The sequence below is a fragment of the Chiloscyllium punctatum genome, chromosome 5 (assembly GCF_047496795.1).
Source record: "Chiloscyllium punctatum isolate Juve2018m chromosome 5, sChiPun1.3, whole genome shotgun sequence".
Lineage (NCBI taxonomy): Eukaryota > Metazoa > Chordata > Chondrichthyes > Orectolobiformes > Hemiscylliidae > Chiloscyllium > Chiloscyllium punctatum.
This window is the reverse complement of record NC_092743.1, coordinates 137,245,753-137,269,820: the sequence shown is the minus strand read 5'-3', so window position 1 is coordinate 137,269,820 and position 24,068 is coordinate 137,245,753. Positions and strand designations below refer to the sequence as shown.

The window sequence follows — 24,068 nt, the reverse complement described above, 5'->3', positions numbered from 1 at the left end:
ACCTCCCTGACTAGCTGCTTTCATGACGGCCACAGAAAATGGCTCAACTCTCAGCCTGTGAAACCAGGGCAGTCAGCAGCTGGGTTTGAGTGGGGGTGGGGGATGCTGTGTTTCCAGTTGTCTCAATCCTTAGTGCAACCTGAAGCTCAGATCGGGGGAAAATGTGAGGCACTGGGTGGGGTGATCTCTGGAAGCCAAAGTCTGTCCTTACCTCCGACCTCTCTGACATCACTTCCTCTGTGGATCCCTGTCCCCACCCTATGACGAGAAGATAAAAGTCAGTTAAGGGATGAAGGTCTCACTGCAGGATTTCTCCCTGCCACTGCCCGCCCCTGTAGTATAGGCCTTGACCAGCAGTCTTTAGGATATAGAAGCTGCCGGCCTCTGATTGGTGAGCAGCATCTGGTGACTGGGACACCAGTAGGAAGGCTTAACATAGGCTGAGAAACCTGCCCACGCTCACCCACCACCTTGTATTGAGCTGATTGGCACACAGTGCGCTCAGTTAGTTACATTGGCACGGCGGGTGTCTCACCCACCTGAACACTTCGTCACAAAACCAAGCCCAATGCATCAAATAGGAAATAAATAGAGAGCTTAAGAAAGAGCTCATATTACCGAAGAGGAGGTGTTGGAGGTCTTAAAACACATAAAGGTAGACCAATCCCCGGGACCTGATCAGGTGTTTCCCGGAACTTTGTGTAAAAAGATTGCTGGGCCTCTTGCTGAGATACTTGTATCATTGACAGCTACTGTGAGGTGCTGGGAGACTGGAGGTTGGCTAACATGATGCTATTATTTTAAGAAAGGCTGTAAGGAAATCCCAGGGAACTATTGGCAAATGAACCTTATGTCCAGTGGTGGGTAAGTTGTTGGATGTAATTTTGAGGGACAGGATTTACATGTATTTGGAAAGGCAAAGACTGATTAGGAATAGTCAGCGTAGTTTTATGTGTGGGAAAGTGTCTCTCACGAACATGACTTCAGTTTTTTGAAGAGGTGACAAAGAAGATTGCTCAAGGCAGAGGAGTAGACATTGTCAGCAAAGTGTTTGACAAGGTTCCACATGGTGGATTGGTTAATAAGGTTAGATCTCATGGCATCTAGGGGGAGCTGGCCAATTGAATACAAAATTGGCTTGAATGTAGGAGACAAAAGGTAGTGGTGGAGGGTTGCCTTTCAGACTGGAGGCTTGTGACCAATAGTGTGCCACAAGTATTGGTGCTGGGTCCATTGCTTTTCATCATCTATATAAATGATTTTGATGTGAATATAGGAGGTTTGGTTAGTAATTTTGCAGATGAAACAAAAATAGTTGGTGTGGTGGACGGTGAAGAAGATTATCTCAGATTACAACAGACCTTGATCAGATGGACTAGTGGGCTGAGGAATGACAGATGGAATTTAATTTAGACAAATGTGAGGTGTTCCATTTTGGAAAGTCAAATCAGGGCAGGACTTACACAATTAACAGTAGGTCCTTGGGAAATGTTGCTGAGGAAAGAGACCTCTGGATGCAGGTGCATAGTTTCTTGAAAATGGAGTCGCTGGTAGACAGGGTGGTGAAGAGGGTATTTGACAAGTTTGCTTGCATTGGTCAGAACATTGAGTATAGGAGTTGAGAAGTCATGTTGCAATTATACATAACATTGCTTAGGCCATTTTTCGAGTACTGCATACAATCTGTCGACTTTCTATAAAAAGGATGTTGTTAAACTTGAGAGGGTGCAGCAAAGACTTACAAGAATGTTGCTGGGACTGGAGAGTTTGAGTAATGGGGAGAGGCTGAATGGGCTGGGGCTATTTTCCCTGGAGAGTCAGAGGCTGAGGGGTGACATTATAGAGGTTTATAAAATCATTAGAGGCATGGGTAGGGTAAATAGGTAAGGTCTTTTTCCCAGGGTAGGGGAACCAAAACTAGAGGGCATAGGTTTAAGGTGAGAGGGGAAAGATTTAAAAGGGACCTAAGGGGTAGTTTTTTCATGTAGAAGGTGGTGCGTGTATGGAACGTGCTCCCAGAGGAATTTATAGAGGTGCAGTTACAATTTAAAAGGCATCTGAGTGGGTATATGAATAGGGATGGTTTAGAGGAATACATGCCAAATGCTGGCAAATGGTACTAATTCAGATTAGGATATCTGTTCAGCGCGAATGAGTTGGACCAAAGGGTCTGTTTCCGCATTGCATGATTCCATGATTTTAAACGGTCATCGTTTGTGTTGTGATAACTCTGTGATTTTAAATCAACTCATTATTACAGAAACGTCATGAATTAGCATCCCATTTCACAGAGTGCGCACTTCTATTTACACTTTTGCTGTTACTTCACTTCTAATGTACAAGGCAAGACTGACGAACATGCCTTCATTGAGCAGAAGAATTTCAGTAGTGATAGTACCTCTAATATGTGAGAAATACAAGTTCTATTCAGACTGAAAACCGATAAAGTCACAGCAATAAAGAGCAATTATGCCAAACCATTAAGAAACATTTGGTAGGAAATTCAAGGGGAGGTTTTGTGGCTCAGTGGAAGACACTGGTTCAAGTCCCACCTGTTCCAGAGGAGTGTGATAACATCTCTGAACAGATCAATTACAAACAAAATTGGCTAAATTAGATTAAGTGAAGCAAAAACTCATGAGATTTAAGGTGGTTCTGATAATGTAGCATTAATGTCCCTAACCCTGGTCCAGGAGACCCTGGCTCAAGTCCTACCTGCTCTAGAGGTGTGTGATGACATCTCTGAACAGGTCGATTAGAAAAATAGGAGAGGAGATTCAAGGTCTCTGACTTTTTTTATGAGGGGGCCACTGAATACTGAAAAGTGCTAGATGTGGATGTAGGTTTGCTGGCTGATCTGGAAGGCTTGTTTTCAGACATTTCGTCACCATACTAGGTAACATCTTCAGTGAGCCTCCTGATTAAGCACTGGTGATGTAGCCCGCTTTCTACGTATGTGTTTGGGTTTCCTTGGGTTGGTGATGTCGTTTCCTGTGGTGATGTCATTTCCTATGGTGATGTCATTTCCTGTTCTTTTTCTCAGGGGGTGGTAAATGGGATCCATGTCAATGTGTTTGTTGATAGAGTTCTGGTTGGAATGCCATGCTTTGAGGAATTCTCCTGCATGTCTCTGTTTGGCTTGTCCTAGGATGGATATATTTGTCCCAGTAGAAATGGTGTCCTTCCTCATCCACATGTAAGGATACTAGTGAGAGTGGGTCATGTCTTTTTGTGGCTAGTTGATGTTCATGTATCCTGGTGGCTAGTTTTCTACTTGTTTGTTGGTTACAGTTCATACAAGGTATTTTGTAAATGACATTAGTGTTGCTTGTTGTCTGTATAGGGTCGTTCAAGTTCATGAGCTGCTGTTTTAGTGTGTTGGTGGGTTTGTGGGCTACCATGATGCCAATAGGTCTGAGTAGTCTGGCAGTCATGTCCGAGACATCTTTGATGTAGGGGAGAGGGGCTAGGGTTTCTGGACGTGTTTTGTCTGCTTGTTTGGGTTTGTTGCTGAGAAATCGGTGGACTGTGTTCATTGGGGGCCCATTCTTTTTGAATAGGCTGTATAGGTGATTTTCCTCTGCTTTGTGTAGTTCCTCTGTGCTGCCATGTGTGGTGACTTGTTGAAATAATGTTCTGATGCAGCTTCGTTTGTGGGTGTTGGGTGATTGCTTCTGTCGTTCAATATTTGGTCCGTGTGTGTTGTTTTCCTGTAGACGCTGGTTTGAAGTTCCCCATTGGCTGTTCGTTCTATTGCAACATCTAGGAATGGCAGTTTGTTGTTGCTTTCCTCCTCGTTAGTGAACTTTATGCCAGTGAGGGTATTATTGATGGTCTTGAGGGTTTCCTCTAATTTGTTTCGTCAAGACCATTCAGAACCTCAACCTGAGCTACAAATCTTCTCAAAACTCGTGAGGTGCCAGAAGTGCTGAAGTCTAAAAGCCCGTTGTACCTCATCGGCTGCAAAGCACTTTGAGCATCTTAAAATTGTGTCAGATGCTGTGTAAATGCAAACCATTCTTTATGCTTCAAATATAAAGTGCTGCATTTGGTTTTTGAGTCAGGAACCTGATGATGGGGTCTAAAGGTTGTAACCCCACACTGTGTCTAGAGCAGTCACTCAGCAATCGTTTGCCCTAAATTGGCCAATTGGCACCCCTTCATGTTTAGTTAAAAATGAGGATTGGGATCTTGAAGTTGTGGGTCAGTACGCAGCCCTTTCACTCAGAAACGACAGTAGTCTTCGCTAAGATAAAGAGACTCCATCTTGAGCCAACCTCTCAGCAACTTTAAAACAATCTGAAGTCAAACAGCATACCTTCATTGTCTACGAGTTAAAATCTGGAGCTCCCACCCTCTCAGTACTCTGGGTCAACCTACACTAGAAGGACTGTAGCAATTCAAGAAGGTAGCTCAACATCTCTTTCTTCAGCGCAATTTGTATTGGGCAACCGATGCAGGCCCAGCCAGTAATGCCCATATCCCACGAATGAATAAACAAACACTGATGCAGAGGGATCTGACTTTTTAAAAACCAAAACCACAGATTGCTGATACAATGATTAAGTTGTGCTTTGTGAATTTTTAAATATGCAGAAAGTGAGAACTCCAGATACTGGAGATTAGAGTTGAGAGAGTGGTACTGGAAGAGCACAGCAGGTCAGGCAGCATCTGAGGAGCAGGAGAATTCGATGTTTGGGGCATAAGCCCTTTATCAGGGATCATTCAGAATGGAAATATCGATTCTCCTGCTCCTCGGAAGTTGCCTGACCTGCCATGCTTTTCCAGCACCACACTCTCGAAATTTTAAATATGTTTATTTTGATGACATCAAGGATGGACACTCTTACTCTTGGGTTTCCCACATCAGTTTGTTTGGAGGGTACATATGAATGTGTCACTGCCGAATTGTAGTCACACGGCCAGGTCTTGTTGGAGGAATCTAGAAGTAAATGGCCTTCAGCATCACATTTGGTTTAGCTGATCTCCTGAAGAAGGGTTTATGCCCGAAACGTTGATTCTCCTGCTCCTTGGATGCTGCCTGACCTGCTGCGCTTTTCCAGCAACACATTTTTCAGCTCTGATCTCCAATGGACAAACATGTCCATTCCAAAGGGCTGAATTTTTATGGGAATCAAGAGTGAGAAAGGAGGCAGGAGTCAGGAACTGGTGAGAGAGAATAGATCACTTTCCAGTCACCATCACATTCTGCCAGTGGGAGGATGGTCTAAGTAGAGGCATTTTACATAGCAGTTGAACAATGGACCATCCACTGCATTGGAAGAATAGCTGATGATAGCTGCCTCCTAATTGATCACTGTGTGGTCCATGGAGTGCCCTCTCATCAAGGCAATGGGTGTGCATGTGCCAACATGCTCCTCACCCCACCCACTGCTCCCATTCCTACACACTCATTGGCCCCTGCCTGACTGACTCGGTGACCCCCGGTCCTACCTACTCCCAAGGATAGTGTCCATTAACTGACAGCTGTTGGAGAACGGACCTCATCCCTTAAAGGATGGGAATGCCAAAGTCAGCTGAAATGCTGCAAGGAAGGGCCAGAGATCCGGAATCCACCAACTGGCCAAGCCTAGGTGGCTCATGCCCATCATTTTGTCACTGCTACCCCAATACAATCCAGGCCACAATGTGTACAAGTATCCTTTGGCACAGAATCCAAACAACAAAGTAGAAAGAAAGGACAAAGTTCAAAGTTAAGCATTACAGCGATTATAGTATAGCGTGAAACATACAAAATAAGGTTTAAAGTTACACATTGCAGACCTTCTTAGTTTTAAGGAGAAAATAAAGAAATAAAGCTGAAAGTTCAAACATCACAATCCTTCTTAAGTGTTTAGCTACAGTGGGACTGCACTCCGAGGAATCATCCTGAAACCAGAACAGCTGAGGATGGTATTGATACCTGAGATCGGAATTACACTGAGAACCTCAAACATGTCAGACTGTGTCAGACCTTCTAAATCCCCTGTTTATTTAATCCAACAATACCATCCACGCAACCCCCCCCCAACTCACACACACACACACACACATGGCTCATCAGTAATGTTAACCAATTTAACTTTTAATAGATGTGGAGAGGTGCTGGTGTCGTAGTAAGTAATCCAGCACCTAAGGCTAATATCTTGGAGACATGGGGCTCAAATCTCACCACGGCAGACAACAAAATTTGAATTGGTGTGTGTGTGTGTGTGTGTCTGTGTGTGTGTCTGTGTGTGTGTCTGTGTGTGTGTCTGTGTGTGTGTGTGTGTGTGTGTGTGTGTGTGTGTGTGAGAGAGTTGGGGGGGTCACATGGATGGTGTTGTTGGATTAAATAAACAGGGGATTTAGAAGGTCTCTTCAGTCTAGGAACTGACTTCGAAAAAATACTTGGAATTTAAAAAAAACTAGCCAAATGGAAACTGTAAACACGAACAATTATCTTAAAAACCCTGGGTCAATAACGTCATCCTTACCTGGTCTGATTGACATGTGACTCCAGACCCACAGTAATGTGGTCACCTCTTAACAATTAGAGATGGACAAGAAGTGGTGACCCAGCCAGTGACACACGTCTGCCCATGAATGAATAACGAAAGTATTTGTGCAGTGTAATTTCCTGATCTGAGTTCCTACGTTACAATAATAGCGACACATTGAAATAACATAATTGGCTGTAAAATAGGCTGAGACAGCCTGAAAAGAATTATAGAAATTATTTCTTATATTTCAAATAGAAATACATATGTAGTATCAATTTTTATAGATGCACCATCGAAACTATCCTATCTGGATGCATCACGTTAAAAGTCACACAACACCAGGTTATAGTCCAACAGGTTTAATTGGAAGCACACTAGCTTTCGGAGCGACGCTCCTTCATCAGGTGGTTACATCACAGCTTGATATGGCAACTGCTCTGTCCAAGAGCACAAGACACGACAGAAAGTTGTGAACACAGTCTAGTCAATCACACAAACTAGCCTTCCATCCACTGATTCCATCTATACTTCTCGCTGCACAGGAAAGCAATCAGTACCATCAAAGAGCCCTCCCAGCCTGGTTGTAATCTCTTTCAACCTGTTCCGTCAGACAGAAGATACAAGATTAACACACACACCAACAGGTTCAAGAACAGCTTCTCCCCCGCTGTTATTAAACTTCTGAATGGACCTCACAAATTTTAAGTTTAATGTTGATCTCCCTCTTTGTGCACCTTCTCTGCAACCGTAACATTGTATCCCTCCCTCTGTTCTATGACCATGATGCATTTCGGACGGTAAGATCTGCCTGTGCTGCAGGCCAAACAAAACATTTCACTGTATCTAGGTACATGTGGCAACAATAAATCAAATCAAAAAGTGCGAGATTGTTTGATTAATGGGATTTTTAACCCCTTGCTGTCTTTTACCAGAAATGGCAATGTGTGGAAGATGCTTCAGGAAAGCTTCGACTCCACAAGTGCAAAGGAACAACAAAAATGCCAGCTGGCAGCAAGAAAAGTAAAAGCCTGCGCACCCAGACCTACAGCAGTAAGGATTGCGAATGCTCAGAGAGTAGCTACAGGATGAGTCCATCTGAGAGAAGAAACCAGAGACAGTTCCTCAGGATCCACACGACTCACAGTGAGTAGAGAACATCCCATGACCTTATATGAACTGTTTGACACCTCTTCGGAACTGGTGCTTTGGTGCCATCTAGTGAATCAATGTCATGAGTACAATTTAAATTTCAGATCCAAATGAGTATTCCACCGAACAGAATGTGAAAGATGAAGACAAACCAGATAACTCATTTTTCACACACATAATATTGAATTCAACAAACACAAATATAGATTTAATATTAGCTCTGAATAATGTTAACATGACTCCATATTATTTTCTGGCTTAAAAGGTGAGCCTTGATTTTGCCCTTCCTTGTGAAAAAAAGTGATAATGCAATAGCAACTGACCAGATGTTAGATTTTCCTGTCCTGTCCTTTATTTGGATTTTAGTCACATGAAAACAGGTTTTAAAGAAATTAAGTTTGCAATATTTACAGCATTATGCTTACCCTGGACATGACCCTCAAGAGGATGATTAAATCTAGCTGTACATGTGCAGTGATGTCAGCCAGCTCAACCTCAGCACAACCTCTCTCATCTCCTCTGCTGTTGCTAAATTAGGATCACTGAAACATTGACTCTGCTCTCTCTGCTGCCATACATGCTGAATATCTCCAGCAATGTCTGCTTTTGTTGCCAAATTATCACTCTCTTTTGGATGTAGGTTTGCTCGCTGAGCTGGAAGGTTCATTTTCAGATGTTTCGTCACTCTACTTGGTAACATCTTCAGTGGGCCTCAGGCGAAGCACTGCTGAAAATTCCTGCTTTCTATTTATCACCAACCCAAAGAAACCCAAACATATAAATAGAAAGCAGGAATTTTAAGCAGTGCTTCACCTGAGGCCCACTGAAGACGTTACCAAGTAGAGTGACGAAACACCTGAAAACAAACCTTATAGCTCAGCGAGCAAACCTACATCCAAAACCTCAACCTGAGTCACAGTCATAGAGTCATAGAGATGTACAGCATGGAAACAGACCCTTCGGTCCAACCCGTCCATGCCGACCACATATCCCAACCCAGTCTGGTCCCACCTGCCAGTACCCGGTCTATATCCCTCCAAACCCTTCCTATTCATATAGCTACAAACTTCTCAAAACTCGCTATTATCACTCTCTGCTAACCTGACATCCAGTTCTGGACGCACTGAAATTTTCTCCAATTATATATTAGCAATATTGAAGCCATTCAATGGATGATCAATATTGGGAAATATCATTGATTCAAACCCTCTTCCTACCCAATTTCCATGTTAACATGTTTACTGTTGACATACCTGAGGCCAGCTTACTTGGACTAGGGACTGCGGTGCTGTTAGTCCATACAACCTCGTGTTGAACAAAAGGATGATTTTGAGCATGAGCTCAAAGGTCAATTTATTTAAAATCAGGAAATCATGGGAATGTCACATTACTCCTTAAATTGTTTAATTGCAGCAAAGCAAATGGAAATAGTTAACTTGTGTGCTTCATAAAATTATGTAATGAGCAGAGTGCCATTTATGTCGGTCACTCATTAAACTAAAAAAGTTACTTTCACTGCCTTCTGTGAGCAGTGTCCATCTGCTGCTGACCAGACATACAGATGTACAGCATGGAAACAGACCCTTCAGTCCAACCTGTCCATGCCGACCAGATATCCCAACCCAATCTAGTCCCATCTGCCAGCACCCGGCCCATATCCCTCCAAACCCTTCCTATTCATATACCCATCCAAACACCTCTTAAATGTTGCAATTGTACCAGCCTCCACCACTTCCTCTGGCAGCTCATTCCATATATTTACCAACCTCTGTGTGAAAAAGTTGCCCCTTAGGTCTCTTTTATATCTTTCCCCTCCCACCCTAAACCTATGCCCTCTAGTTCTGGACTCCCCGACCCCAGGGAAAAGACTTTGTCTATTTATCCTATCCGCGCCCCTCATAAGTTTGTAAACCTCTATAAGGTTACCCCTCAGCCTCCGACGCTCCAGGGAAAACAGCCCCAGCCTGTTCAGTCTCTCCCTGTACCTCAAATCCTCCAACCCTGGCAACATCCTTGTAAATCTTTTCTGAACCCTTTCAAGTTTCACAACATCTTTCCGATAGGAAGGAGACCAGAATTGCACGCAATATTCCAACAGTGGCCTAACGAATGTCCTGTACAGCCGCAACATGGAGCCAGTTCAGTATCCAAGTGGCTAGTTCTCCCTGTATTCCATGAGATTTAACCTTGCTAATCAGTCTCCCATGGGGAACCTTGTCAAACGCCTTACTGAAGTCCATATAGATCACATCTATTGCTCTGCCCTCCTCAACCTTCTTTGTTACTTCTTCAAAAAACTCAATCAAGTTTGTAAGACTTGATTTCCCATGCACAAAGCCATGTTTTTATTCCTGATGAAGGGCTTTTGCCCGAAAAGTCGATTCCGAAGCTCCTTGGATGCTGCCTGAACTGCTGTGCTCTACCAGCACCACTAATCCAGATCACGAATCAGTCCTTGCCTTTCCAAATACATGTACATCCTGTCCCTCAGGATTCTCTCCAACAACTTGCCCACCACCGAGGTCAGGCTCACCAGTCTATAGTTCCCTGGCTTGTCTTTACCGCCATTCTTAAACAGTGGCACCATGTTCGCCAACCTCCAGTCTTCCAGCACCTCACCTGTGACTATCGATGATACAAATATCTCAGCAAGCCCTCGAATTCCTCTGGCAGTGTCCAAACTCATATCACTCCGTACTGATAGATATTCTGAGTTCCTGGCAAAGGTTGCTGAGTAGAAGTTCAGCCCCAGGTCCCAATTTATTTCATCTCCACCACAACCGTTAGATCAGAAAGCACCATGTGATGTAAGTGGGCCAATGTCTTCGGAGAGATTTGTAGTCTATGTAATCCTGTATCCTTTCAGTCAGTCCTGGGCTCGGGCATCTTTCCTTTCAATCCGGGGCTTGGGCATTATTCTGTTTATCTTTCCCAGCTCTTCCCTCGCCTTTCGGTCAGTGACTGAAGAACTGGGAAAGATAGAAGGAAAGATGTCCAAGCCCCAGATTCCCCGACCAACAAAAACCAGCAAGTTTCTGTAAGTGGTAGCTCTGCTTTGACCTGTTTTTGGTATTTTTTAAATCTGATTTCTGTAGTACTAACTTCTCTCCAGCGATTTGAGTTGGCAACAGAAGGCAACCATGCCAGAGTAAGGCAGTCATAACAACACTATATTTTCAAAAGGGCTGTTGGTTTTCAACATTCCCTGCTGAGTTGAGTCGGTGCCATTAGTGGCGTCTGTATTAAAATATACTTTCCCTTCCAAACAGAATTTAAACCTCGCTTCATTCACACTCGGCCAATCCGCTCGGTTTCAGTCGAATTAGAAGGTGAGATTTATGACATTGACCTGGAAATTAAAGAACTCAAGTCACTGGTGCCAAAAAATATGAGCGCAGCCTATCCCCGAGAGGAAGGCCCAGCTGAAGAGGGAGACGAGAACAAGGATGTGATTGCTGAGGGCGGCAGGAAGGCTGATGAGTCACTGCTAGATTCAGTCAAGGTCACACACAAGTAAGTCTGCCTTACTCACCGAACCGTTAGGTCCCATGCCTTCAGAGGTCTAGCTTTTCTGTGCAGAGGTACCTTGAAGTGGTACCAGTCGGCTGACACAGTGGTTAGTACTGCTGTCTCACAGCACCAGGAACCCCAATTCAATTCCCCCATTGGACGACTGCCTGTGTGGAGTTTGCAAATTCTCCCTGTGTCTGCGTGGGTTTCCTCCAGGTGCTCCGGTCTCCTCCCACAGACCAAAGATGTGCAGGTTACGTTGATTAGCCATGGGAAATGCAGGGTTATAGGGGTGTAGGGGGTAGGTCTGGGTGGGGAGAGTTCAGAGGGTCAGTGGGAACTTGATGGGCTGAATGGCCTGCTTACACGCTATAATGATTCTATGAAAGAACCCATAACAAGTTTTGATTGTGTTCTTTTGTGTATATTAAAAAAAGGTAAAAACAATGACTGCAGATGCTGGAAACCAGATTCTGGAGTAGAGTGGTGCTGGAAAAGCACAGCAGTTCAGGCAGCATCCGAGGAGCAGGAAAATCTGACGTTTCGGGCAAAAGCCCTTCATCAGAAATACAGGCAGAGAGCCTGAAGGGTGGAGGCACCCTCTCCACCCTGCAGGCACTCTGCCTCTATTCCTGATGAAGGGCTTTTACCCGAAACGTCAGATTTTCCTGCTCCTCGGATGATGCCTGGACTGCTGTGCTTTTCCAGCACCACTCTACTCCAGTATATTAAAAAAAACCTTTGCTTTGACCCACAAAGCTGTCTTTTTCTGGTGTAAATCATTAATGTGCTGTTTTCTTTACTGATTTCTTTCTTGAAGGTGTTTCATTCTTGCCAATGACACAGTGCATTGTGAGAAAGAGCTGTATCAGTCAGCAAGAGCATGGAAGGACCACAAGAGTTACATAGACAAAGAGGTTAGATATTTTCAAATTGGCAGTCAGCTAATATTATCGACATCGGGCAAGGGCACAGATTCTGTCAGGCTAATGGGCTCTTGCCCACCATTCGGTGAACTGGAATGTACCCCCGTCACTTCCTTGGGAGACACCTGATGGAATCCACCATCAGGTCTTGCCCCCCCTCAAATGACCCCTGCTACACAAGACGTACCCTCCAAGATTTGCTGGGAAACCTGTATTGGACACTTCCTGTGGAGCCTGATTCAGGGTGTGATGGCAGACAAGGGTCACCATGGGAAACCAGGCCAAATCTGCATGATGGTGGGATGGGAATTGTGAGATGGCTGTCACATGAGAAGAAGGGGGGAAGAGGGAAGGGGGATCCCCTTTGCCAATCGGGCACAGAGTTGGGCCTTTAAAGGGAACAGGGCAGCAATGTAACCTCCATTTAATCAGAATCATAGAGATGTACAGCATGGAACAGACCCTTCAATCCAAAACATCTGTGATGCCCACATATCCCAAACTAAATGAGTTCCATTCACCAGCATTTAGGCCATATCCCTCTAAACCCTTCCTATTCCAATCCTTTTTATTTGTACTTGATTCCACCATTTACTCTGGCAGCTCGTTCCTGACGTGCACCACCTTTGAGTATAAAAGGTGCCCCTTAAATCCCTTTTAAATCCTTCCACTTGCACCCTATACTGTGGCCTCTTGTTTTGAGCACCCTATGCCAGGAAAAGACCCTTGTCTATTTATCCTATCCATGCCCCTCATGATTTTATAAACCTCTGTAAGGTCACCCCTCAGCCTCCAATGCTCCAGAGAAAACAGCCCCAGCCTATTCAGCCTCTCTGTATAGCTCAAACACTCCAACCCCAACAACATCCTTGTAAATCTTTTCTGAACCCTTTCAAGTTTCACAATGTCTTTCCTATAGCAGGGAGACCAAAATTGAATGCTGTATTCCAAAAGTGACCTAACCAATGTCCTGTACATCCACAACATGCCCCACGAGAAAACACTGAATTGCAGACATTGATTCAATTAATGAGCCTAACTGACATCCTGTTAGCAGTGGTCAGGAATTCTACATCATTTCCCTTCTGGCCTCAGAATGGATCCAGGGAAGTTTTGCCACCACTGAGCAGCTAATGATGGGAGTGTCTGAGAGGGTCGCCAGATCTCCCATGACAGTGGGCTGCATTGATTCGAGCCTGAGATTTCTGTCCACTGATTCCCCATTCCCAGTGGAAAGACAGGAATGGATGGGAAAATTTCCTGCACGAGGAATGGAATGCCCATTAACAAAGTGTATTGTCCAGGTGGATATTGAACAGAGGGTGGTGAGTGTCTGCAATGGGCTGCCAGAGATAGTGGTGGAAGCGAGTACAATTTTGTCATTTTAATAACACTTAGACAGGTACATGGAGAGGATAGGTATGGAGGGATATGGACCAAACCCAGGCAAATGGGGCTAGTTTAAATTATGAAAACTGAGCTGCATGGGCGAGTTGGGCTGAAGGACCTGTTTCCATGCTATAGACTTCTATGACTCTATGAGATGGTTGTCTTAGTTCTACATTGAAGTATAGGCTGGAGCTTGCTAGACTTTGGGTAAATAAACCTTAATCACTCCCATCATGGTTAGTGTGATGGAGCAGAGATGCAAATCCTGAGAGGACAAAACTCCAGGTATTTTTGGAAGTCATTCTTAAAGTGAAAACATCAAGATCCGCCAATATAGTGTCACCCTGAAATTGATTTGCATCATCATTAACAAAATGAATTTTTTTTTCCTGATTTTGAAACAAGAGGGTAATTTTTTTTTACTCTCAATTGTAGATTGAAGCTCTCCAAGACAAAATAAAGAATCTGAGAGAGGTGAGAGGTCACTTAAAAAGGAAGAAACCGGAGGAATGTGACTGCAACAAAAAGAGGTCAGTTTCTTGAGAGTGTGGTCTGAATAGGCACTCCTAATCTCAAAGGCAATCTCCTCTTCCTTCCTCTATGTCTTGAGTGCAAGGCAGAACAAGATGCATGAAACACATGGACTCTGTCCCTGCATGTAACCTTGATTTAATTTGATGTATTGTAGTCATATGAAGGAGAAAGTGAGGACTGCAGATGCTGGAGATCAGAGTGAAAAGATGCGGTGCTGGAAAAGCACAGCAGGACAGGCAGCATCTGAGCAGCAGGAGAGCCTTCATCAGGGATGTGTGGGAGGCCCAAGGGGACTGAGAGATAAATGGGTGGAAGGTAGCTGGGAATGCGATTGGTAGGGGGAGGTGGTGGGTGATGGTGATAGGTTAGAGCAGAGGGTGGAACGAATAGGTGGGAAGGAAGATGGACAGGTTGGACAATTCAAGAGCACAGTGCCGAGTTGGAGGGTTGGATCTGAGATAAGGTGGGGGGAGGGGAGATGAGGAAACTGGTGAAATCCACATTGATCCCGTTTGGTTGGAGAGTCCCAAGGCAGAAGATGAGGCGTTCTTCCTCCAGGCATCAGGTGGCTAGAATTTGGTGGTTGAGGTGGCCCAAGACATGCATGTCCTTGGCAGAGTGAGAGAGGGAGTAGTCGCATGTACCTAAGTACAGTGAAAAGCTTTGTTTTGCAAGCACTACAGGCGCATCATAGCAAAGAAAAACATACAGATCATTGGGTGTTTGGGCAGAGTGAGGCATACAAGGTTACAGCTTCACAGGAAGTGCACAAAGCAAAATCAACATTACTTAAAATTAGAGAGGTTCAGCACTCTAATAATGGCAGGTAAGAAGCTGCTCTTAAACTTTTGGTGCATACACTTAACGGTAAGGTCCTAGGAAGTGTTACTGAACAAAGACACCTTGGAGTGCCAGTTCATAGCTCCTTGAAAGTGGAGTCACAGGTAAATAGGATAGTGAAGAAGGTGTTTGGTATGCTTTCCTTTATTGGTCAGAGTATTGAGTACAGGAGCTGGGAGGTCATGTTATGGCTGTACAGGACATTGGTTAGGCCACTTTTAGAATATTGTGTGCAAGTCTTGTCTGCTTCCTATTGGAAAGATGTTGTGAAACTTGAAAGGGTTCAGAAAAGATTTACAAGGATGTTGCCAGGGTTGGAGGATTTGGACTATAGAGTTTGAATAGGCTGGGGCCTGGAGTGTCAGAGGCTGAGGGGTAACAGAGGTTTATAAAATCATGAGGGGCATGGATAGGATAAATAGACAAAGTCTTTTCCCTGGGGTGGGGTAGTCCAGAACTAGAGGTTTAGGGTGAGAGGGGAAAGACATAAAAGAGACCTAAGGGGCAGCTTTTTCACACAGAGGGTGGTACATGTATGGAATGAGCTGCCAGAGGAAGTGGTGGAGGCTGGTACAATTGCAACATTTAAGAGGCATTTGGATGGGCATATGAATAGGAAGGATTTGGAGGGATACGGGCTGGGTGCTGGCAGGTGGGACTAGATTGGTTTGGGATATCTGGTCGGCGTGGACGGGTTGGACCGAAGGGTCTGTTTTCGTGCTGTACATCTCTATGACTCTATGAGTCTATGTGTTCAACCTGAGGGTTGGGGGACATGGAGGTACTCCTTGTCAAGACAAGAACAGAAATTCTAAGCAAATGATCTCAGAGAAAAATAATAGCACCTCCCTCCTTGTTCATTTCTCATAGTCGCCGTAAATGCTGATGCTGTTATAATGAATGCCATAATGAATAATTTCTATTTAATCTAGTTATTTTAGTAGGGACAAAGGGATGAGAAACCAAGGGAAACTGAAGAGCAAGAACAATCATCTCCATCCCTTCAGGTAGGTGACAATCTGTCTCATACATTCACGGTGATTACAGTTTTGATAAGAGATTAGAGAAAATCATTTTTACTCAATATTTGCTTGGAACTTGTTCTCCAGTCTGTTTATGAGCTTAATTACATTATGCTCTCATTTTCATAATGGAGAATGTTTTTCTTTGAACAGTGCATGACTTGGGGACAAAACCATGATTTTTTATCCATTGTCAGCAACAAACAATATTATATCTATATTGGGCAGATATAGATGAAACTTTTATCCAAAACACAATGGAAGGCAAGCCTTTTCAATCAATATCTTATCGCTTTCCAAACAGGCATTCTTGGCAACATTTCTGTATGAGGTGTTAGGTCTTGCCAAGTAATGGATTATTTTGTGGTAAGCACATAGCCAGTTGGAATATTGCTCAAGTTCATTTAGAATAGGACTCTAAATACCCATAGAGAAAACACATGTCCCTGGAGTGAAGTCACCCACAGGTTCCAGGTGTGAAAACTAACTGACTCACCCACTAGATGCCTTCTCAGCGTCAATAATTCTTATTTAACCCAAGGTGAGAGGTCAGTGAAATAATGGCAATTCCCCTAACATGAGGACCAAGCCCTTTTAAATCTTCAGTATTATTAACACAATTCAGGCCCAACTTTTACTTGAAACCCGCAAGTATGATGAGCCTGATGGGTGGGAGCTGCAAGTGTTCACCGTGGGGATTCATGGGATGGGTAGACTCAACATTTCTTAAAGAGGGCTGAAGATAACTTCCTACTCCTTTTCTTGCAAATCAAATCTTCTCATCAAATTACTTTCAAGTGTCACTTTGCTGATGTTCTTGGGCCTGGTGCTCCTTGTTGCCCAGCCCGTATGCAACATCGACAACAAAAGCTGCGGTGATGGTCAGCAGAGGCCCAGCTATGGTATAAGTAATTTATTTTTGGTTACCGTGTCAATCCGAGGGGAAGGAATGCTTATCTCCACAAGGGAGTCTTGGATCGTGCCCTGCTGTGGTATCCTGCAGCCTTCCTTCACTTCCATTCCCATCCTCACTGTATAGTTATTCCCATTGGACAAGCATTCATTCTGGAATACAGTCAAGTGAAGGACCGGAACCTTGTGCTGCCACCATCGTGGGTGCTTCTCATTTCCTCAGGCTTCTCCATGTTGTATTTGTACCACTCTGAAAAAACAGAGTTCACATTTTTAACAAAATTGTTCAAGACAGTGCTGAAGAGATGTAGGTTGAATCCATTACATTATTGGATCAGCTTGATGTTACATACCCTACCTCCGCTGTTCCATCAGTGTAACTCTGATTATGAAATAACTAATTGGACTCTAACGCCCGTACTTAATCTTTTCAGGGAAGTGGCTCAAGAGGTAGACAGTAAACTGCAACTGTTTAAGGAGAATCGGAGAAAGAAGAAAGATCGTAAAATAAAGAAGCGCTTGAGAAAGGGTGATGACTGCAGCCTTCCGGGTCTGACCTGCTTCACACACAATAACGAGCACTGGCAAACGCCACCTTACTGGAACTGTAAGCAGGGGTTTTATTTTGTGTTTGTTGCCAGGCTTTTCTAGGAGGTAGACCTTGGACTGGATCCTCAACACATTCCCTCCTGAGTGGGAATTTGAGATAATTTATTGCCTTGCTCAGGGTTGGTGGACCAGGGCAGTTAATCAGATGGAAGTAGGGGAGCATCAGTGAATGTGCTGCCTTCCCATCCCTGTCCTGATTAAATCTGTAGGTGGGCATGTCTGTGGTTGCCCTTACTTTCTTGCCATCTCTTGAGGTGCTCTTAATACCAATTTAAGGGCATCATGCTACTATTATTAATGCAGCAGCGAACAGAGGGCGTGAAATGGGCAAGTTCCCATAGAAGCAAATACTTCTCTAATGATCTCTTAGTTTTGCTATTTAAATGGAGATGCATTGACAGCCAACATGGGAGGGACCTGTATGATGTCCATTGGCTTACACAAATGTTGGAGTCATTACTGCATCCTAGGTCACAGGTGAATGTTGGTGGGAGGGATGTTATGGGGTGAGGATAGGGTGAGTGGCAGGGACTGGCCTTCAGCACCACCCCCTTTCCAATGCCAGGTTCCTCAATCAGGCACTGAGTGACTTGGATTGGGTAACAACACCAAGGTGATGCAAACAACACCACGGTCTGTCAATGTCTATATGGTTAAACAGCACATATAAGCAGTCAGTAGGTAAGCCGTGACTGTTCTCTCCCTTAAACTGCGTTTTGAAACAACAATAACTTAAAGCTATCACATTGTAGGTAATATTTAGACAGACTACCAGGATACATGGAACATAGGAGTAGCAGTAGGCCATTCAGCCCCTCGAGTCTATTCCACCATCCAATGAGATCTTGGCTGATCTGTGGCCTAATTCTATTTACCTGCCTTTGGCCCATATCCCTTAGTCCCTTTGCTTAGCAAAAATGTATCTTGGATTTAAAACTAACAACCAATCCAACATCCATTGCCATTTGTTAAAAAGAATTCCAAAACTCTATCCCCTTTTGTCAATAGCAGTGCTTCCTAACATCTCTCCTAAAGGCCTGGTCTTCATTCTCAGATTGTGCTACCATGGATGTGACATATAGATCAACCATGATCTAATGGACTGTTGGACCAGGCTTGAGGGGACTGTTGAGTCTACTTCTGTTTTCATGCTCCTTTCTCTCAAATTACAATATCCATCCCTGGGCCACCCTCCTAAATCCACACTGGACAATATCTGTGGTCTTAATTTTTTTTTCTCTATTGTAGAACTCCCCAAAACTCACTGCCCTAATAATTATGTTGCACAATAAATCTCTTGTTTGCATTCTATTTATAAAGCCCAAAATATTGTTTTTCTGAACAGAATCTGAAATCTGTTAACTTTAACTCAGTTTCTATCTCCACACTTGCTGCTCGATCTGCTGAGTTTCTCCAGCAATTTCTGGTTTTGTTTTAGATTTACAGCACCCACAGTTCTTTGTTTTTTATTGTTGACCGTGATGTTATCGACCTGCATGACCACTGGGGTACTGAAACAATATTTTTGTCTTTTACTTATTACTTCTTCAATAATAGTGTTAGAGAAGAAAGGCTGGGTGGTCAGTTAACAGTAAAAGTTTATCAAATGAAACCTCTGGGTGTCCCAGAGGCAGTCTTTAGGCAGCCTTAGCTGTTACTTCCAATGTTACTGATGTGTTGTGGCCTGTTGCCAGCATTTACTCTGCATTATGTGCAATGTAACACAATTGGGCCGTCCAGTTGTATCAGTGCACCCTCTCTGCTATACAAACACTATGAGTTGTTTTGGATCACACATTGCTGTGATCATCTATGGCCGGGTTCTCAGGTCTGTCACAGCAAGGCATCTTTATGTTTATAAAGAAGCAAAAATTGGTTTTGCAAACCAATGAAGAGAAATTCTTTTCAATTCAACTTATCGTTAAATCTTAATGGCTCCATCAATACAGTCCAGATTGATTACCTCATCAGTCTCACTTTCCTGCGCTTAAATAAGTTGTGAATAAAATGCAATTGTGTGACTCATGACTGTTTATACAGGTTTGACTTTTAAAAGATCCTGATGGAGTGATTCTGAACGCACAGGATATCTATACAACAGGAATTTTCTCATTGGGAGTTTATATTGGGGACAACATCTAACATTGGTGGATGTGTACCTTGTAGTGAGCAATGTACCCATTATATTGCTCTGCCCTGAATGGAAAGGGACATCATGAAAGATTATAAGATTATGAGGCAGCAAATCCACAACTATCTATTTCATGATCCCACCATATGATGGATTTTACCATAATCGTTGCATTTGGAAATGCTGTTTTCTTGTTTAACCTGAAAAAAGGCTTTTCCCTTTCATTACAGTAGGATCCTTCTGTGCTTGTACAAGTTCTAACAATAACACTTATTGGTGTTTGCGAACCATCAATGAGACTCACAACATCCTCTTCTGCGAATTTGCTACAGGTTTCCTTGAGTATTTTGACATGAACAGTGATCCATATCAAGTAAGGAGGGTTTTTTTTGTCCAATGAAATCAAAAATTGCAATAATTATGAGACAACAAGACTGGCAAGGCTATTTCTTCGATTTATGTTTGAAACTGTTATGGTCTGATGGGGCTATTGTACTGCTAGAAGTGAGATGCGTCAGAATTACCACCCACCATATGCCTGACCACTGACCAGTCTTAGGTTCCAGGTCAGGTATTTAATATACCAAAAAGATGTGCAAGTTGTCTAAACCATGTAATATTTGCACATTCCAAACTTACAGCATCCTTTGTATGCCGAGTGATTACTTATTTCACTCCTAAAAAGATCTGACTCCAGTTTTTAGACTCTGCTGCTTCATCCTCAATTCCCCAACCAACAGGAACAGTTTCAGTCAATCCATCCTCTCTCTGCCTCTTGATCTCATTGAATGGCTAATTGGCTCGAGGGGCTGAATGGCCTACTCCTGTTCCTGGGTACCTGTGGTAATCTTCTGAATTCCAGAGAATACAACCCTAGCTCATATAATTACCCACCCAGAATTTAACTCTTGGACATCAGGTAATATTCTGGAAAATGTCAGGGGTTATCTACAGATATTTGAGAAGAATTTAACAAAATGTGACACACAAATAATGCCCTTTTCCCATAGAGTCATGTTGCACTAATACTGACCCTTTGGTCCAACCAGTCCATACCGACCATAATCCCAAATTTAACTCATCCCACCTGCCTGCACTTGACCCATATCGCCCCAAACATTTCTTATTCATGTACTTATCTAACTGCCTTTTAAATGTTACAACTGTGCCCACATCCATCACTGCCTCTGGACACTCATTCCACACACAAACCACTTCCTGTGGAAAGGAGTTGCACATCACGTCCTTTTAAATCTTTCTCCTCTCACTTTAAAAATATACATGGCCCTCCCCACTGGGCCTTTGTAGCCCCTATGCCAATCCATGGCCCCAACCCACCCCCCTTTACCCTACCACTTACATAATCAGAATTGTAGAATTATTGCAGTGCACAAGGAGACCATTCTGCCCTTACTTTCTGTACTAGCTGTCTAAGCATTGTAACTGATGGTTAATCTCCTGCCTTTTCTCAAGCCCTACACATTGTTTATATGTAAATAAACATCTATTTTACAGGCCAACTCATGTTTACACCATGGGTAAACCTCGGGGCCTATGTTACAGGTTAGAAAATAAAATTTCATAAGATAAAATAAGTGCATTGCATTTTTCTCGATCCTGCGAAAAACACTGCTATTCATCATTTTAATTTTATTCTCTTCAATAAAATTTTATAAAAATAAACAATAAGCATTGGAATTCATTGTCCCAAATCCCATAACTAGTTGTACCTGGAAAAAGAAATGCGAAATGGAGGCCCCCCATTGTGACAATGGATCCTTGGGAAATCAGATATGTCGCATTAATGAAGTAATGGAAATCCTTAGACCCATGACAACAGATGAAATGAAATGGAGGGCAATCATTTATTTATCTTTCCAAACTTTGTTTGAAAGATTAAAAAGACTGGAGTTTTAAATCCCTTGACAGTCTTGACAGGTCCCATTCACAATTTGATGTCCCACTGAGTTTATTCATCTCTCATGCATATCCATGTGTACTTGGAACAATTCCAAAAGGTACTCAATCCCTCCAAAAGCATCCATTAACTTCCCCAGAGGGCAATTTACCTTCCATAAAGTGTACCAGGACCAGACATAAAGGAGGTACCTCTTCAAAAGGCACATGACTATCCAAATTAATATACTAGTTTCAGACCTGCGTTAACCTAGTCTGATTAGCACACATCTGATTTCACCTCACCAAAATCCTGCAAGAGTGAAGGTAGCTGATGAGTTAGCTCCTCTCATTCCCACTCCAGGACTCCCCCAGCTCCCAGTACAGAGCTCTGTTCCCATTCACCCCACTCCCCCAGCCCCCTGTGCAGGGCTCTCCTTATCCCCCTACTCCCAGTACAGTCCCCCTTTTTGCACTGGGCTTTGCAGCTGCCCCCACCCGGACGCTTCATCAGCAACACATGCCACTGTCACTGAAACGTGAGCAGGTAGTGGCGTAGTGGGATAAACACTGTGCTATTAATCTAGAGACCCAGCTAATGCCTGGCACCTGGGGTCATATGCCAGATGATGATGATGTTTGAGTTTAAATAAAAATCTGAAATTAGCTATTTAATAATGAATTGGTTGCTGGGGAAACACCCATCTTGTTTGTCAATTCCTTTTTTGGGAAGAAAGTGTCTGCGCTACATATGATTCCAGACCAATGGTAACATGGCTGACTCTTCATTGCCGTATGGACAATAAATGTTGGCCCTGTGACACTGCAATGTGCCTTTTACCTTCTGCTGCAGACTACATTCAGCCTTCCTTGTACTCTGAATGTTATCACCAAACAAGTACCCTGCTATCTATACTCAACAGATCAGTCCATGTTTCTGTCATAGTATATATCACAATGTTATTGTAAAGTGCATCATCCAAAAGCCTCCCCATAAACACAGAAGGCTAATCTGTTTTGATTTTGTGATTTCAGCTGACGAATACAGTACACATGGTAGAACGAGAAGTTCTTAATCAGTTGCACATTCAGTTAATGGAGCTGAGAAGTTGCCAAGGACACAGGCAATGCACTCCACGGGCCAAGGGTGTGGAATCAGGTAATTTTCAGACGTGAAAATATACAGCGATTCTCCTGAACTCTCAGCATTAGGAAACTTCATTTAGTTGTAGCAAAATTACGAAAGAGAATTGAATTTCTCCTATTGTTGTTAATAGTTGTCAAAGAAAACATTTGGTTCGTGTTGTTTGCTTGGAATAGTATTCTTGTATTAGTGAATCATATGTGGCCACATTCCTTCACATTTTGTCAGATAAAATCTTCATGAGAAACAGCATATTTAGATCACAGTTGTTTAAAATGGATAGAATTTTTACAACACTACTGAAAAGTTTTATAAAATTTACATTTTCATCAAGTTGTTCCAATACTGAGAGTCCAGTATAGAATTTGTTAGCATGTGGCTTTCGATAGGGCAGCCCATCAAGTTTATTCAGGATATTAAGTCAATTGATTTTCTGTCTGTCATGAAAATGTGCATTTTCAGCTTTCATTTTCCAAAGCAATCCAATTTCTGACTTATTCAACAGCATTTTAACATTGATTATTATCAAAAGCTGAGTTAGTAGATGGAGAGCTAATGACTATAGAAACATTATATATAACTTCTCTAAAAATTCCAGTCAAAAAATTAAAATTGGCACAAATTTTAATTTTATCTTTACCTTTTTGACAAGTCATTTATTTTTCATCTTTAGACTGTCAGCAAATGCAGAATTTGCTGTTTAATGTTTAACTGACACACCACTAAATTAAAACAATAGGCAGAATCTTGAAATTACACTATGTTAGCAATCAAATGCCTAATGGCTTCATAGAAAATTCTTTCACCTGTCTTTCCTGGGTACGAACACACTTATTTGAAATAGGTTCATTTTTGATTGCCAATGACATGAATAATATATTTGAATGGAACTAGCCAGTATTAAAATGGCACTGAAAGAGCACATTAATATTGCACAGTGCAATTTCAAGTGCTCTTGACAGCACTCCTGTTCATATAACATGGCTGTGGGCCTGAAATCCTGCTTCACATTATCTAAGACAGGAAGGAGCCTTGAACTATGGATGAGGTGTTAAAGTGAGATTCATCTTGCTGTCTTACGAGATCAGATGTCATTAGTTGAAGAAATCTTGGAGAATTCTTTTGGTGTCCTGCTCAACATTCTTAATTATCTGGCTGCTGTGGAGTTATTTCTATCAGAGATTGCCTGCTACATTTTATCCATCAGACAACAAGCCCTGCACTTCGGAAAAAAAAGTATTTAATTATCTATATTGCTCTGCCTTTTTAAGTGAATGCTACTAAATAGATGCAAGTTTTTAAAAAAATTGTACTGCTACAATAAAGCTACTTAAATGTCTAGAAAATCTCTAATATTAGCCATAAGCTACAAAACCATAAAGATAAAATGCATTTATACAAAAGAAAATGATGATTATCATTCCATTTCTGTGTTTCTTCACTTGAAGCGGTTGAAGCCTTCCACTCCCATTTTGTTTGCGTAAGGTTATCAATTCAAAGTTTGGTAGAAGATTTGTAGCTCGG

The 24,068-nt window shown here is 42.8% G+C and overlaps 1 protein-coding gene across 25 annotated transcripts in view; it reads left to right on the top strand.

Moving 5' to 3' along the window:
* sulf1 (sulfatase 1) overlaps window positions 1-24,068 on the top strand; it is a 403,560-nt gene that overhangs the window by 362,177 nt on the left and 17,315 nt on the right. For all 25 annotated transcript variants that reach the window (XM_072571458.1, XM_072571453.1, XM_072571452.1 and 22 more), the window contains 8 exons: window positions 7,415-7,625; window positions 10,901-11,144; window positions 11,962-12,058; window positions 13,892-13,986; window positions 15,763-15,837; window positions 17,199-17,371; window positions 19,735-19,877; window positions 22,436-22,559. In XM_072571458.1, coding sequence (XP_072427559.1) covers window positions 7,415-7,625; window positions 10,901-11,144; window positions 11,962-12,058; window positions 13,892-13,986; window positions 15,763-15,837; window positions 17,199-17,371; window positions 19,735-19,877; window positions 22,436-22,559 — 1,162 coding nt within the window. The remainder of the gene's footprint in view (window positions 1-7,414; window positions 7,626-10,900; window positions 11,145-11,961; window positions 12,059-13,891; window positions 13,987-15,762; window positions 15,838-17,198; window positions 17,372-19,734; window positions 19,878-22,435; window positions 22,560-24,068) is intronic.